We start from the raw sequence: 14426 nt of genomic DNA on the forward strand, positions 1-14426 counted from the left end.
CTTTCCAATTCATTTCAAAGAGGAAAAAATGTGAAAAAATACAGAAAAACATGCTAGTAGCAGCAGAGGGCTGTTGGAAATGCCGTCACGGCTACCCCACAAAGATGGAAGCAAGCACGGCACTCGGGAGCCCTGGAGCAGTCCTGCTGAGCTTGGGGCTCCCTAAGGTGCCACATCAGCCTTGACTATATTCTTTTGACCATTCCAATCCTTAGGAGAAAGGCTGTGAAACCCCCAGGAGGAGCAGCCTGCTAGGAGCCCCAGAATGAAGGTCAATTCAAGGTGTGACTGACACCAAAACGAGAAGTCTATTGCTACCAGGAATGCTAACTTGGACCCAAGAATACAGCCATTCACCCTGCAGAGGGTACCAATCTGGCAAGGTAGCCCTTCTGCGCAGGCACTGGGGTGTGGCGCCCCCTGCTGGTAGACTGGGGGGGGGGGGTAGCAATGGCAGGGGTGGGGGTGGTGATGGTTAGAAAGAAAAAAAAAAAAATGGGTCAAGGATGGTGACAGACACAGCCAGCAAACTGCATACATCAGTCTCTCAATACAGAACATGGCCTAATGAATTTCATCTCATTTGGGCCCACTAAAAATGAGATGACCCAGTATTTGGAGTCCTGAAGAAGCCATGTCCCCCAGTCCTCCCACTCATTTGGGAAGACTGGTGCCCTTACTGTAACAGGAATGAGAGACAGCGACAAGGCCTAGAACCCCCTGGTCCCAAGCTCCACCTGACAGAAGTGGATTGAGCCCACATGAGAACCTGTGCATGCACACCTTGGAGCAGCACCTCTCTTCCCAGCTGCTGAAAGCGATCCTCAAACCTCCTTGGTACCACCAGGACACATTGTTTACATAAAATTATTAAGTGTAACTTATGGTTTACTTACAGTCAGAATAAAATAGCAGAGACAGGACAGGTCCACGAAAGAATATGCTTTGTTGCCTGAACACATGTTCCCCACTGTAGACAAGCACACTGCTGCCTGCCTGGAGAGACATGCTCAGATCCAAGGACCAGCTCTCAAGCGGTCTGCAGACTGTTGCTTAGCTGATGGAACTAGACCTGCCCAGAGGCCACCTCACAGCCCGGTCTGGTCGCTAAGCTTCTTCCTTAGCCCCTCTCTGGGTCAGTCTGACCTTCTGCTCCCCCTCTCCCCACCACTGTGCAACTCCCAGCATCTCTACCTGCCCCACCTCCCATTCTGAAGCTGTTGCTCAGGTGGGGCACACATGCAGGCACACAGAGCACAAAGACAAGAACTGTTAGAGGCTCAGGACACGCATGTCCAAGTGTGCGCAGTTAGGAGCCATCAACACAGCTGTGAGCACACTCTGGGGAGAATGGCAGTGCCCTGAGCCTGGTGACAGAAGGGCCGACAGGCTGCTCCACCTCTGCCAAAGCATATCACCTGGTACAGCCACACTGCGTCAACTATGACTACAGGGAAGATGACAGCCTGGGAATGGAAACACTAAGATCGATGCCAATACCTGGGCCCCAACACCCAATGTCTTCACCAGCTCCCCCCCATCCCAGGCCACAAGGGAGAGAACAGGGTGCAGGAATACCCACCACTCCAATTACAGTTAAAATGATGGCTGGATAGTTCTTAACGACCATCACATATGGTCTCTACCAGCCATAACTTAGGACAAGTGGTTCAAACACATGCAGGAGGGAGTGCAACAAGGTGCTGAGTAGGACCCTAACCTGTTTCGGAGTCTTCACTGTCAGAAGAGCTGGACTCACTGGTGCTCTCAGACTCCGAGGACGAGAAGCCCTTCATCTTGGAGGAGCCAGCAATCACATCCACTTTCTCGGCTGCAGTAAAGCAACATGAACTGTGTAAGGCAGGGTCCAACCTGGGAGCTGTTCTTAACCCAGGCACACCTCTGGAAAAAGGGCCAGAGGGATGCCCCTGGTGGTGTCCCAGACCCCAGCTGGCCCCATGTTCCCCAGTGTTAAAGTATCAGCCTGTTGCCTGCTAGCCAAAAACATGGCTTATGCTGGAATTTCAAGCTGCTATGCCCCGCCCCCAGCCGATCTCTCAGAATTCCCTCTACAGAGTTCATCAGGACTAAGAAACAGGAAGGAGGGAATTCCCTATGGGGGCTAGGGCTCCCTTAGCAACTTTCCTAGCAGTGGGTAAAAAGGATCCAAGGACCCCTGGAGTCAGTCTGGACTGAGATGAAGGCTGATATGGATACTAAGTCCTACTAGTCCTAAGACAAAAGCTGAGCCTAGATGAGGCACCTATAATACAAGAGGGCTGCCTGGAAGACCTGGAGAGGGGCTGTGCTGAGCTAGAGAAGAATGACAGGCAAGCACAAAGCTGCCCTAAGGCATCTTGCAGCCTCAACCCTTAAGAGACACCAAAGGGTGGGGGTGTGGGGGGTGTGGCTTCTTTTTGGTGGGGTGGGGGACTCAGTGGTAGAGGCTGTTCAGAGCAAGGCTTAGGGCACCATGCAGGTGCGGGTGGGCCCCAGAAGTCAAGAAAGGCACTAACAGCCTAGGATGGAGTGGCCCGACACAACCCTCCCAAGGTGTCTCTGTCAAGGATACAGATTTTATCATCAGAGAAAAAGCAGTCTGAAAGACAGAGTCACCTGAGGTGCTCCCAAGGGCCTCCCTGATGGAAAGGTAGGAGAAGGCAGCTTGGTCAACCCTCCCTTGGCTGGGACACCCCCAAGCCCCGGGGGGACCCAAGAGCACCTTGAGGTTTCCGTTTTTTCCGCAAACAAGAGGTGACATAGCGTTCCAGTTCCCGCAGGGTGGATGGCTTCAGTGTCTCGAAGTCGATTTCAATCTCGTCAGGGTTGGAGTTCTTGAGCGAGGGCTCCCGTGACTGTATGATGTGTACCACTCGGCCCAGCTTCTCACCCGGCAGCTTGTTGATGTCCAGACTGAGCTGTCGCTTCTCCTCGTAGGACATGGGCTTGCACTTGTCCTCCTCCTCTGACTCATATGCCGGAGGGGGCTTGCTCTTCACAGGTGCTGGCTCCTTCTTGCTATGAAGGGACAATGCAGATGTTGTCAGGAATTGGTGTCCTGGAAAACTGGGCACCTATTCCACTCCTTCATTGGGGGACTGAGGGGCTGCCACCTCTCCATTCTGTTGGCTTTCACAGGAAACAGAGGGGCTATTATGATTTGTCCCTGCTGCCTGCACCATGCTACCTATCATCCTCCCTCCCTCCCTCCCCAAACCTGGTGAATGCCAGAAGCTCATCCCTGGGAGAAGAGCAGAGGCGATCACACCCATGACTGGGGCAGGCTAGATCCCCATCAGGGCATTCGGGCGGCACAGACCTTGTGTTACTGTTGCTGCTGTTGTTTTTCTTGGTCTTTTTTGGAGGAAGCTCCTTTGCTTTACTTTTCTTATTTTCTTCCACTTCCTCTTTCTTTTTGTGCTTTTCTTTTTTCTTTTCCTTCTTATCTTTCTCTTTTTTCTTTGGTTTGTTCTGCTGGGGCTGCGAGAGGGCTGCAAGCTGCTCATGCACGGCTTTGAGCTATGGAGCATACAGCAAAACACATGCCTGTCACCCTGGTCCTTGTGAGGGACCCCAAGCATCAGGCCGGGGGACAATGGAGGTGGCTGGTACTTAGCTCTGTGACCTGCCACCTCATCAGAAATTTAAAGTGCTCACGCCCACCCAGCCCTGGACTGCAAAGATGCCCAGAGGAGCCGCTTAAACCGGTAAGATGCCAAGCCCTTTGGCCATCCTGAATATAGGATGAGGATCCCTAGGTGACACTGGCACTAAGGGCCTGATGGCCAGATTGTACGGAGAAGAGCAACCATGCAGCCCTAGGAAAGACCAATAGCCTAGCTTGGCCTCCTTCCAGAGGAAGGATCCAGAAGCCTCGCCTCTGCCCAAAGAGCAGCTGTGTTTCCCCACCTCCACATGCAGTATACATATGTGTATGTTCAATCTGCCTGTGACCTAGCACAAGGGCACCACTGGAATTCTGCTCCTGCCAGGATTCAGAGCCACAACCATCTTGTGGAGACCTTTGGGGAAACTGCTTGGTCCATGGACTCCAGGGGACTGGGGATTGAGATGCTTGTGCCCTCACCTGCTCCTGGAGCTCCGCCAGCCGCTGGGCTCGCTCCTCCTCAGAGTCATCAGTTGAGCTGTCACTGTCGGAGGAGCTATCGCTGCTACTGTCACTGGACGAGGGTGGGGCCACAACCTTGGTGGGGGGTGGCACCGCAGGAGAGGACACAGACACCAAAGGCTCCTCGGGCTCATCTGGCATCTTGGCAAAGCGCATCTCGAACACATCCTGAGGGGTGGGGAGGTGTGGGTGGGGAAAGCTGGGCCCCAGATACGTGACCGGGGGGTAACGAGGCTGTGGCCCAGTGTCACCATAGCCTCACTGGCTGCTGGGGTCAATTCAAAAGGAAGTAAGTAGGAGGGTCAGAGTGTTGAATCGACAGTAACCCTTTCCCTGATGCTAAGGCAAGAAGCTGGCTAGGGCCTGACACTAATTCCAACACTCCTATCTCAAATCTCACATTGAAAAGAAGGTACTCCTAACACACAGCCCAGATAAGGACAGGGGTCACAGGGCACAGGAGGCAGCTGCCCACTGAGGATGTCAGTCTATGGATCCTTGATAAGTGGGGGGCTGAAGGCAGGACCCACAGAAAGAGTGCTTAAGGCTCCCATCAGGTTGGTGCTCAGTGAGCACATCCCAAGGAAGTCTTCTAAATACTGGGAGTATGTACCAGAACATAACAGTGAGCAGTACAAGAAGCTGTGCCCACCACCAGTTCACAGTCCTGCAGGGAGCAGGTGAGATCTGCAATTCTAGAGAGCATACAAAGCAGCGGAAACAGCACGTGCAAGGTCCTGTGGTGAAAGTGCACCCAGCACAGAGCCCTCAGCCAGTGATGGGGCCAAACCCTTGCTGCAGCAGACAGTCTGCGTCTGCCTCCCCATGCATCAGATCACTTCTAGGGCACATAACTGAGCAGAGCCATGCCACTGACTGAAGTGTCTCTAGGACATACCAGACAAGGTGAGAAAAGTACAGGACAGTAGATATGGGGCTGCTGAGAACAGGCCATAGGAGGGTGCCAGCTTTGTGAGGTGTAAGCAACCTGAGCAGAGGCTGCAGGACTATTGAGCTTGAGATCCCATCCCAGGAGGCTGAGACCATCAAACTGTAAGATCCAGGAATCTGATGGGACTAGGAGCTCAAGCAATAGCAGCCCTGCCTGAGCACCTGGGGGTGCTATTTGCTGCCTTACCAACCAGCTGGCAGGTCCCTCCCTACCTTGAGGGCTTCATTATCGTAAATCCAGTGATGACTCAGGACAGGGTAGCAGTGGAAGAACAGTGTTGGCTTCCCACCAGGATTTTGGGACTTGCCTTAAGTCAGTCCACATGGTATCTTACAGGACAAAAAGGGCCTTCCCCAAGTGTGAGCTGATCTGCCAGAGAGCAGTGTAGCCCAGGAGGCACAGGAGGGCGTGGGATTGAGATCCAAGACTGCTGTTTCAAACTGGAGCGCACTTGGCAAAGCTGACTCTAGAAGCGCTCTGAAAACACAGCTTCAGGTTTCCCCTCCTCCAGGGCAGCAGGGCAGGTATCCCACACAACTGTGGGTCTGTCCCCTCCCCTCCAGGCCACCCAGTGCTGCCTCCTGAGGCAGCTCCTTCTTCAGCAAGGCCTGGACTCTGCTGTCTGAGTGGTTTTGCTGTTAAGTACTAAAAGGACAAAACCTTTCTGATTTATTCAGAGAGAAATCCTGAAGCAGGTCTAAGGGCTATGGAGAGAAGACAGAAGGAGTAACCAGAGACCACTGCCCTGGCTGCCAGAGAGGAGGAGCTTCACATCAGAGCAGAGACCTCGGTGGGGCAGTGAGAAAAACCCTCTCTGCCCCACAGTATCCTGGATGTGAACAGCTTCAGGTCCCTGAGCGACCCACAAGCATCTAGAGGATTTAAGCCTGCTGCCAAGCAGCAACAGGCAGGTGAGAGAACTGTATCCAAGGTGTCAGGTCACCAGGACCCCATGAAGGGAGGAGAGTGGCAGGCAGGGTCCAGCACTCAGTGCTGCTGGAAGGTAACCTTTTACTAAGCAGGACCTGCTTCATGCCACCTGTTGGCTCAGACTCCCCTGCCAGCTGCCAGGAAGCACTACTCTTGCCATAAGAATGTCTCTGTTTCTTTCCCACAGGTTGCGGCTGTGAAAATGTGGGACTGCACTTGCCCTGGTGTGTCTTAAGGTAGACTTAGCTTCCCTGCCCAGTATGCCATCACCTGTAGCCCACTGGGAGAATCTCAGCCACATTATGAGCTTTTGCACTAGCAAACCACACTAGTTTCAGAGCAAGTACCTCCTCTCACTAGAATGTTGACCAGGATCCCTTACACTGGGCGTTATCAGATTCATGGGGGCAGCATGTCTCCCCTTTTAGTGAAAGAGATGTTTAGATGCTGGGAGACTGCAGTGCCTAAAGACCCCCAAGTGAACTGACCTGAAGCAAGTGCAATTGGAGACCCTCAAATGAAAGTGTGGCCCAGTCCCTTCCCAGCCAAGCCTGGATACTACCTTGGGGTTTCACCATACCCAAGGCCCAGAGGCCAGGAAGAGAGGGATGGAATGCAGGCAGCAGGAGCCCCACTAGATGCCAGGTGCTGGTGATGCAGCCATGAGGGGAAGATACTCAGACACACACACACTCCTCAAAAGATTCCTGTTTCTGGGATCTAATGCAGAATCCCAACACTCTATTCAGTTCAATTTTTTCCTTACTATGAAAAAATTGCACACTACCTTGGATTTGTACTTTTTCTTGAAATAAACTGGTAATCTACATGGGTACTAAACTTCCTAAATTAGTCACTTCACAACAGAGCAGAGGGCAGAAGGCAGTACTACCAGCGGCTCTGGTCCCAAGCCACCTTCAGGCTCCTTAGGAAACCTTGAGTCCAGAGGTTTGTGACCGTGGCTGCAAAGCCCAGAATTTAGAGGTTGGAAGAGGAAAACAAAGATCCTTTTACTTCCAAGGTAAATCCCAGTCTTTGGGTACTTCCTACCCAAAGGATAGTAGGTCCCAAGACCTCTTACAGTGGCAAACAAGGTATAGGGTCTATTCCACTCCCCACCCACCCCTGCTAGGGGATCCAGCCATCTAAACCATGCTATTCCAGAAGAGCTTAGAGAGAAAGAAGAAAACAAAACCCAAAATGCCATAAACACAGCAACTGTCTTCCAGAGAGAAGCATGCACAGGGAGCTCTGCCACTCAGCAGGGGATGCCCCTCCCCCATCCCATAAGTAACTTTCAGTAATAAGATGGCCCACACCTTGCAGCAGGCAAAGCAGGTTGGGGCTGGAGATGATCCCACACTGAGCTGCTCCATCCAACCCAGCCTGACACTTGGGAATCAATATTAAGAAAGAAGCTGCTATGTGGCAAACATATCAGTGGCCTTGCTATGGGCAAACCCCGTGTTTAAGCATATTCACGCCATTCCCAGAAAGGGGGGGTTGGTTAAAACAGGCACAAAAATTAGGAAGACAAAAAGCTAAGACTATATTAGAGGATACTTTCTTCTTTTTAAAATAAAGCTGCTCAAAACAGCAATCTTTGGTGCTGGCAGAGAACTTGTTTTGGCTTACCTGTTTGCATAAGGGCAAATAAAGGCTTTGATTATCACCTTGGCAAAAGGACTGCCACTCTCAGTCCTCCCAGGAGGGAGACGGTGGGAGTGTTTAAGGTGCAGCACTGAGGGCACCACTGCCACCTGGTGACCACGTATGAGAATTGCAGTAAAATTATAAAGCCTGAACTCCTTCAAGGATGGGGGAAATGCTAAAGTAAAATGGTGAACCAGCAGCAATGTGAAGAAAGACAACAGACAGCACCAAATAAAGAGCACCCCTCTCACCCCCCCGAAAACCTAAAACAAAGAAACAGCAGTAGAAATTAAAAACTTTCATGTCTGACTATGCATTTAAATAACAGCCAGGTCTGCACTAACAAAGGTTTTTTTGTACCCCAAGTGTTCAGAACATATTCTTTGACCAAAGGCAGCCCAACTGGTCAGGGGCCAAGTTAAAGAACAAGGGAGACTGCTCTGGCTGCTGTGAGGAAGTAGGAGACACTGTTGTGGTAAGTGGGAAGCAACAGAGAGCTAATATAGCTGGAAGGCAGATCAGCAGCAGGCCTCTAAGTGGAATGGGCCCACAAGTCGCCCAAGTCTTTGCAAGTCCTGACTTTTTCCCTGGAAGCATTTCACAGGTGGCTGGAAAAGCCAAGTGTGAGGAAGCCCCATCCAGCCATCAAATGTGGGTTGGAAGTGGGATGTGCTGAATGGACCTCAGCTCCAGCAGAACACCTGCACCTTGTGCTGGCAGGTAGCCTAGCCCACAGCCAGCTGTGCCTAACTCTGAAAGGAGAAGCAACCTGGAATATTGTATGCGTGATTTTAAAGTTGTTTTTTTTTTTTTTAAGATTATTAATAGTACTAAATATTGACTTTATTTTCCATCATTTTTAACCCCTGATCTTTCTAGTCATTGATAATTGTTGATATTTGGATATGTTTCCCTTTAAAAGAAATAAGAACGTGGGGCTGATTTATACTGTAATCTGCCCCTCCCTCTCCCCAACATCTATAGTGTGCACAGTCCAGAATCCACTTGAAGTGACCATGGATCCCACCCATTAGGGCATCGTGGACACACAAAACATCTAGAAGCAGCTGCAGGGCAAACCAAGGCTTCAGAGCTATAGTGAAGAAATGCTCATGGTCAAGCAGCTACTTTAGCTCACAACTGTGACAATGTGTCTACCTGGCAAGAGTGTCCCCTGCTGACTTGAGCCAAGTCTGTTTTGGAGAAGAGATTGGACCATGCACAGCACACATGCTCTTCTGACCAAGGACAACCAAATGCAGGTGGCGGTGGCGGGGGCTTTCAGTGGGATACCCCAAAACAAAATCCAAAATGTCCAAGAAAACCCGAACCCTGCTTTAATTATAGTGAAATAATCCCCATGTAAAATGCAGGTGTTATCCTGAGTCCACTATTCCAAAGCAATGTGGCAATAAACCAAAGCAAGTGACTGGTAAGAAGTCTAGAGAGAAAATCTGCCAAGACCCACAGAGGCCTGGCTTGCCCAGGAGCTTCCCAGAGCCTCACCTGGAGCTTTCGGGCCATGGCCACCACCTCGTGGTCAGGAGGGTTGTACTTGTAGCAATTAGAGAACATCAACCGGACATCAGCACCAAATTCCTGAGCATCGCGGTACTCACGGGCCTCCAGTTTAGACTGAAAAGACAAGACAGGCTGTGTCTGCCCCTGCTGGTGAGAGATGGCAACGGGAGGGTTGCTAGAAGGAGCAAGTTGTTGCCTCAGGGGCTTGGGGTTTAACCCAGACCATAGGGAGAGGTCAACACCCTAGTTCTCAGCGTCAGGTGGAAAAGGAGACAACAGCTAATTCTCAGGGCCAGGAACTGCCCTGTTAGAATGCAAACCCACCCATGGGGTCACTGTGTTTGGCTAAGGGGCAAGTGGACACAGAATCCAGAGAGGCAGAGCCTAAGCCAGAACTGAAAAGGGAGGGCTATCCCAGTTCTGAACAGTTATACACTTGTCTTGGTGATACAGGACAGAACCCTGGTCAAAAGGAAGAGCGGACTGTCCCCACTGTGCCCATCCCATGTTTGGGCAGGCTTATTCCACCCTCAAGAGAAAAATGCAAAAATGCTTAAAATAAATCTCAAACACCTCAGAATATGACAGTGGAAATGCCAGCTCTTGCTGTGTGCCTCCTACCAAGAGAAGACAGCAAGGTCTGCCCCATGACACAGAGCTTGGCAGTCACAAACCTCATACTTTCTGGAGCATCTACCGTATGCAAAGTGCTAGTAGGCCCTGGAACTTAAGGCCAAAGAGGGCTCCTCCTGAGATCAGGGGGCAGCACTGCTGTCGGTGACCGAAACTGCCACATTATCTGGGAGCATGTCCCTATGGTTCCCAGCACAGGAAGCTGGATTCATTTTGGCTGGTTGAGAAGTTGAGAGCGCTGCTGGGGCACAGTTATGGGGCCTCCCCTGGTCCCATGGGTGCCAACCCGCCTGCCCACCCACCTTGATTGTGCTCATGTCCATGGGATGCTTTATGATGTCACAGTAGTCATGAAGGCCCAGCGCCTCTACATCCACGGGCTTGTAGAAAGGCCATGCGTAGGCTGCATGCTTCTTGGCAAACATCTCCTTGAGGATGCCACTGCAGCACTTGAGCTGCTCTGAGACCTTGCTGCTCTTGTCTGGTGCTGGGTGCTGCTGCGAGTCGGGCACGTCCTTCTTTGGGGGCTTCACAGGCCGGCTACTCTCCCGCCGGGGGCCCAGCTTGGTGGTCTTGGGCTCCGAGGGCAGCAGAGGTGGCTCGTGAATGGGGTCGATGGTAGTGGGGGTGGTGGTGTCTGCTTTCCTCTTAACACCCTTCTTTGTCTGCCAACAGCACAGGCAAGATGGCACGGTCAGGGGAGAGTGAGCCCTTGAAGTCACTCCTGAGGCCAGGTCCTTCCTAGGGTCCCAACCCTCCCGAGGAAAAGGAGACCCTATCCCACCACTCTGCTCTGCAGTTAGGACAAGCCCTGCTAGGGGCAGGAGAATGTGCACTACTGAGGCCAGTTATCTGCTCACTGAAGGCCCATAAAACCTAAAAAAGCAGCTTTCTACTCAATGCCAGGGGGCCTCCCAAAGCCAATCCTACCACTAGTCCACCTTGGAAGGCATGTTTCAGAAACTATTAGGTCAGCCTCTGCCAACACGCCATGGTCTAAATCAGAAACGAGGGGACCAGCAACCCTGGGGGGAGTCCTTCTATCATGGAATCTTTGGGGTCAGCAGCTTCTGGGCTGTGCTGACGTAAACAGCGTAATTCTCCCCACATCCCCTGGGAGCCAGGACAGACTGCACGAAGCACTGGCAAGGATGGGTAACTATCGATGGGTAACTATCGCCTGCAAACCTCACTGCTATGGACCAAGGCAGGGGGTGGATGGGGGAACTCTAGCTGAGGTGGCAGGATCCCGCCAGTGGTCAGGCCACACACAAGCACACAAGGAATACTCACCTTCACAGGCTGCGGGGTGGCCGCAATGATGGGTGGATGGCTCTGCACAGGCTGAGGGGCTGGGGGGTGTGGAGGTTGGGGCGGCACTGGTGGGGGAGTCTGCAGTGGCTGGGGAGGCACCACTGTGACGGGGGTCTGGACGATGAGGTCTGGGGTGACAGTGGCGAAGGGGTGAGGTGTGGCCTGCACAGGTGGAGGGTTCTGCTGAGAGGTCTGTGTCTGTGGAGGAGTTGATGACTGCGTCGTGTTTGGTACCGTAGAGACGCCAGGTTTTGCTGTCCCTACCAACCATAGATGGGACAGGTGGTTAGATGCTGCACCTGACACATGCAAGCCAACCTTGTGGGGACACTGCCACACTGGCAAGCACACATCTTCATGGCACAGCACACAGTGTCACTATAACTACTTGTCTAAGACATAATAACAGTTCAAACACCCTGGACCTTGGCTAAGTTTGTTCACCCGCCCAGGGGGCTTCAATAGTGGCGTCCCACCATATCCATACTTCCTAGGAGTCCTGGCTATAAGTACCCACTTGGACGCAAAGACCCTTCATAAGGGGGCAGGCCGGGGCCGAAGAAGGTAACACACGTTCAGAGTCAGCACCAGGACTGCGGAAGGAGAGTGGTAAAATGTCTCTTGGCAACTCTTGACAGTGCTGTTCTCATTCCCAAAGGCACGGCCTCTAAGTAAGTGTTCCTGGCAGGCAGGCATTGGAAGCCATGGCCACGGCTTCTAGAAACTGGCAAGCCCCCACTTCCCTGAGCCACAGGGAGGTTGGTCAGCTGCTGCCTCTGTGCAGCTGTGTGGGAGATTCTAGACACACAGGGCCCCACATCCGTCCCACATGCACACTGAATCCCTGGTAACAGGGAGGGAGGGCAAGGCTCTTCAGCTGGAAGATCAGACACCTCTCGGCAGGTTCTGTGGCTAAGGGGTGACTCAAGACTAGCTCTGCTGGCTACCCCTTAGTACTGCAGGGCAGCTGACTTCTTTCACTCCCATGAAGCCACCACTTCTGAGCAGGGTGGGAAGCCAGGTGAAAAGCTGACTTGCGAGAAGCACACATCTCATAGCACAGCCACTTTGCAAGCGCTACCATTCTGCAACATGGAGCTGTGAATGGCAAGATGCCGAAGGTGAGGACTGGCAAAGATGGAGCACCAAAAAGCAGGCATGGCTCCAACACAAGCACATTAAGATCAGTCAGAAAACAAATCCCCGAGGCTCTAGGATTGGAGTGTTACTTAAAGTTGCCTTTGGTCAAGTTCATTTCTTTTATCTAAAATGGAACAGCAGAGACTATCTATGGCACTGGCATGGTTAAGAATTCACATAACTTAAGAAAGCAGGGCTCAGTTATTTCTATTTTGGGGGAGGGTCACATGGGCATGGATCTCTCTGGGGCAGGTCCACCAATGAATATGGCTCCATTGTATCCAAACAGTAGCCCTCTTCCTACCACTCCTAGTCCTCCACTAAAGGTGGAGAGGGGCAAACACTGGGGAGAAATAAAGCCATTTCCTCGTTCTTTCAGTATGAGGCAAACAGTGCTGGGGGTCCTCTACCTGCTTCTTTCCTCCCACGTCCTCTTCCTTTTGCCTGGACTATCATGATCTCCGTTTCTTCTGTGGGCAGTTCGTTGATTTTTTGCAAGAAGAGCTTTTCCAGAGCTTCTGCCATTAAGACTATGTCATCTCCAGGCTGGAAGAGGAGACACGTGGGGTGGGGTCAGAAAGCCCGCCTGACTTTCTAGGTAGAGCAAGAGCAAGTCATCCCCACACTGTGCCATCTGCCTTTGCCCTAAATTGTGACACATCATATTCAGGGTCTCTGACTGAACCCCAAAAGCCAACAATAAAATTATGCCATGAGGTATCACAGTCTCATGTGCCTGCAGATCTACTGAGTCAGTACCTCTCTCTCTATAGTCTTTTAAGTTCTAGCACATCCAAAACCATCCTAATGTCTTAAACATCTAACAACCTGCCAATCAGACAGGGACCTTTTCTTGACACAATTTAATTTACTAGATATACTTGAATTACACAAGATTCCTTGCTACAGATGCTAGCAGGGCTCCAACTATGTTCCCCAGTGTACCACCAAGGCAGCTCACTGGGGCTCCGGGCAATGCTCAACTCACAGTGCCTTATGGGTCCCCCATCTCCCCTCATCTGTAACATGCTGTTCCCATTCAGCTCTCAACTGAGATCCTTGTCTGTGCACATTTCACTCAAACCTAGCAGTGAGAGCCGAGACTTTTAAAAATGCAGTAAACTTCAAGAAACTCACCTACACGTCTCTTGTGGGCAATTTTACCCACTACATCAACAGAGGTCAAAAGCTGAGTTCTGTATAAGGTCTCCCTCCAGAACCGCTCTATTTGAAAGGGTTGGTTTTAATCACATCTGTGGTCTGAACTATAAACAGATGATCTGGCTTCATGGCATAGCTGAGCCAAAAGGTTTGGCTATTGGGTTAGGCAGTGATATTCAGGTCTACGTGTAAGATTGGGAGGCAGTTGATTCTATGGCCACAAGTTGGCAACGGTCATTTTTACAGTTCAAAATAGATAGGTCCCATCACTCCCTCTTTCATATTGAGGTTTCTGTCTGAGCACACCTTTGTATAACTACATTTTAGTAGCCTTCCTGACAATTTACATCATCCAAAGAGACTTTTTAATGAATCGTCACTGTCCTTCTCACACCTTCTCTACTATATGGTCAAAAACTAAAATCCCAAAGGCATAAGAAGCACATGGATGGCTCAAGCTAACAAGGATGGCTCAGAAGTAAAATATGACAATACCCCTTCTCCCCAAAAAAGAAACACTGCCAGTCACAGGCAAGACCACAGGTCCAAGTACCCTTGCCTTTAACAGTCTCCTCTGTCAGACTCCAATTTGTTCCAGCACCCCTGCCCATGGACTTCCAACCTATCCGCCTCCGCCTCCTTCTCCTCCCCCTAGGGCACCTGAACACTGGCCCCCACAGCTCACCTTGTTGTAGATGTAACAATTTGTAAACATAGTATTGAAGTCCTGGATACATTCCTGAGCATTCCAGTAATAGTTGTTTTCCAAGCGCTTCTTTATTGTTCCCATATCCATAGGTGTTTTAATGATCTTATAGTAATCCTGGAGAGCAGAGAGCAAAAGGCCAGTGTCACCTCCGCAGTCACACAGTACTCGTAGGTGGACCTACGGATCTCACTCCAGGTCACTCCATAGCCCGAAGCTCTTCCACAGCATCAGTGAGCAATCTCAAAGGGAACCCGCCCTCCCCAAGATAAAGTTGGACCAGGGAA

The 14426-nt window shown here is 51.3% G+C and overlaps 1 protein-coding gene across 5 annotated transcripts in view; it reads right to left on the reverse strand.

The window, feature by feature from the left end:
- BRD4 (bromodomain containing 4) overlaps positions 1–14426 on the reverse strand; it is a 73829-nt gene that overhangs the window by 13493 nt on the left and 45910 nt on the right. For all 5 annotated transcript variants that reach the window (XM_090289812.1, XM_090289813.1, XM_090289811.1 and 2 more), the window contains 9 exons: positions 14119–14256; positions 12683–12818; positions 11112–11392; positions 10121–10483; positions 9171–9299; positions 4088–4297; positions 3320–3519; positions 2723–3018; positions 1721–1831 (listed from right to left, as the gene is read on the reverse strand). In XM_090289812.1, the coding sequence (XP_090145938.1) occupies positions 1721–1831; positions 2723–3018; positions 3320–3519; positions 4088–4297; positions 9171–9299; positions 10121–10483; positions 11112–11392; positions 12683–12818; positions 14119–14256 (1864 nt within the window). The remainder of the gene's footprint in view (positions 1–1720; positions 1832–2722; positions 3019–3319; positions 3520–4087; positions 4298–9170; positions 9300–10120; positions 10484–11111; positions 11393–12682; positions 12819–14118; positions 14257–14426) is intronic.

This window comes from Furipterus horrens, unplaced genomic scaffold, assembly GCF_987537825.1.
Source record: "Furipterus horrens unplaced genomic scaffold, mFurHor1.1.pri manual_scaffold_10, whole genome shotgun sequence".
Classification (NCBI taxonomy): Eukaryota; Metazoa; Chordata; class Mammalia; order Chiroptera; family Furipteridae; genus Furipterus; species Furipterus horrens.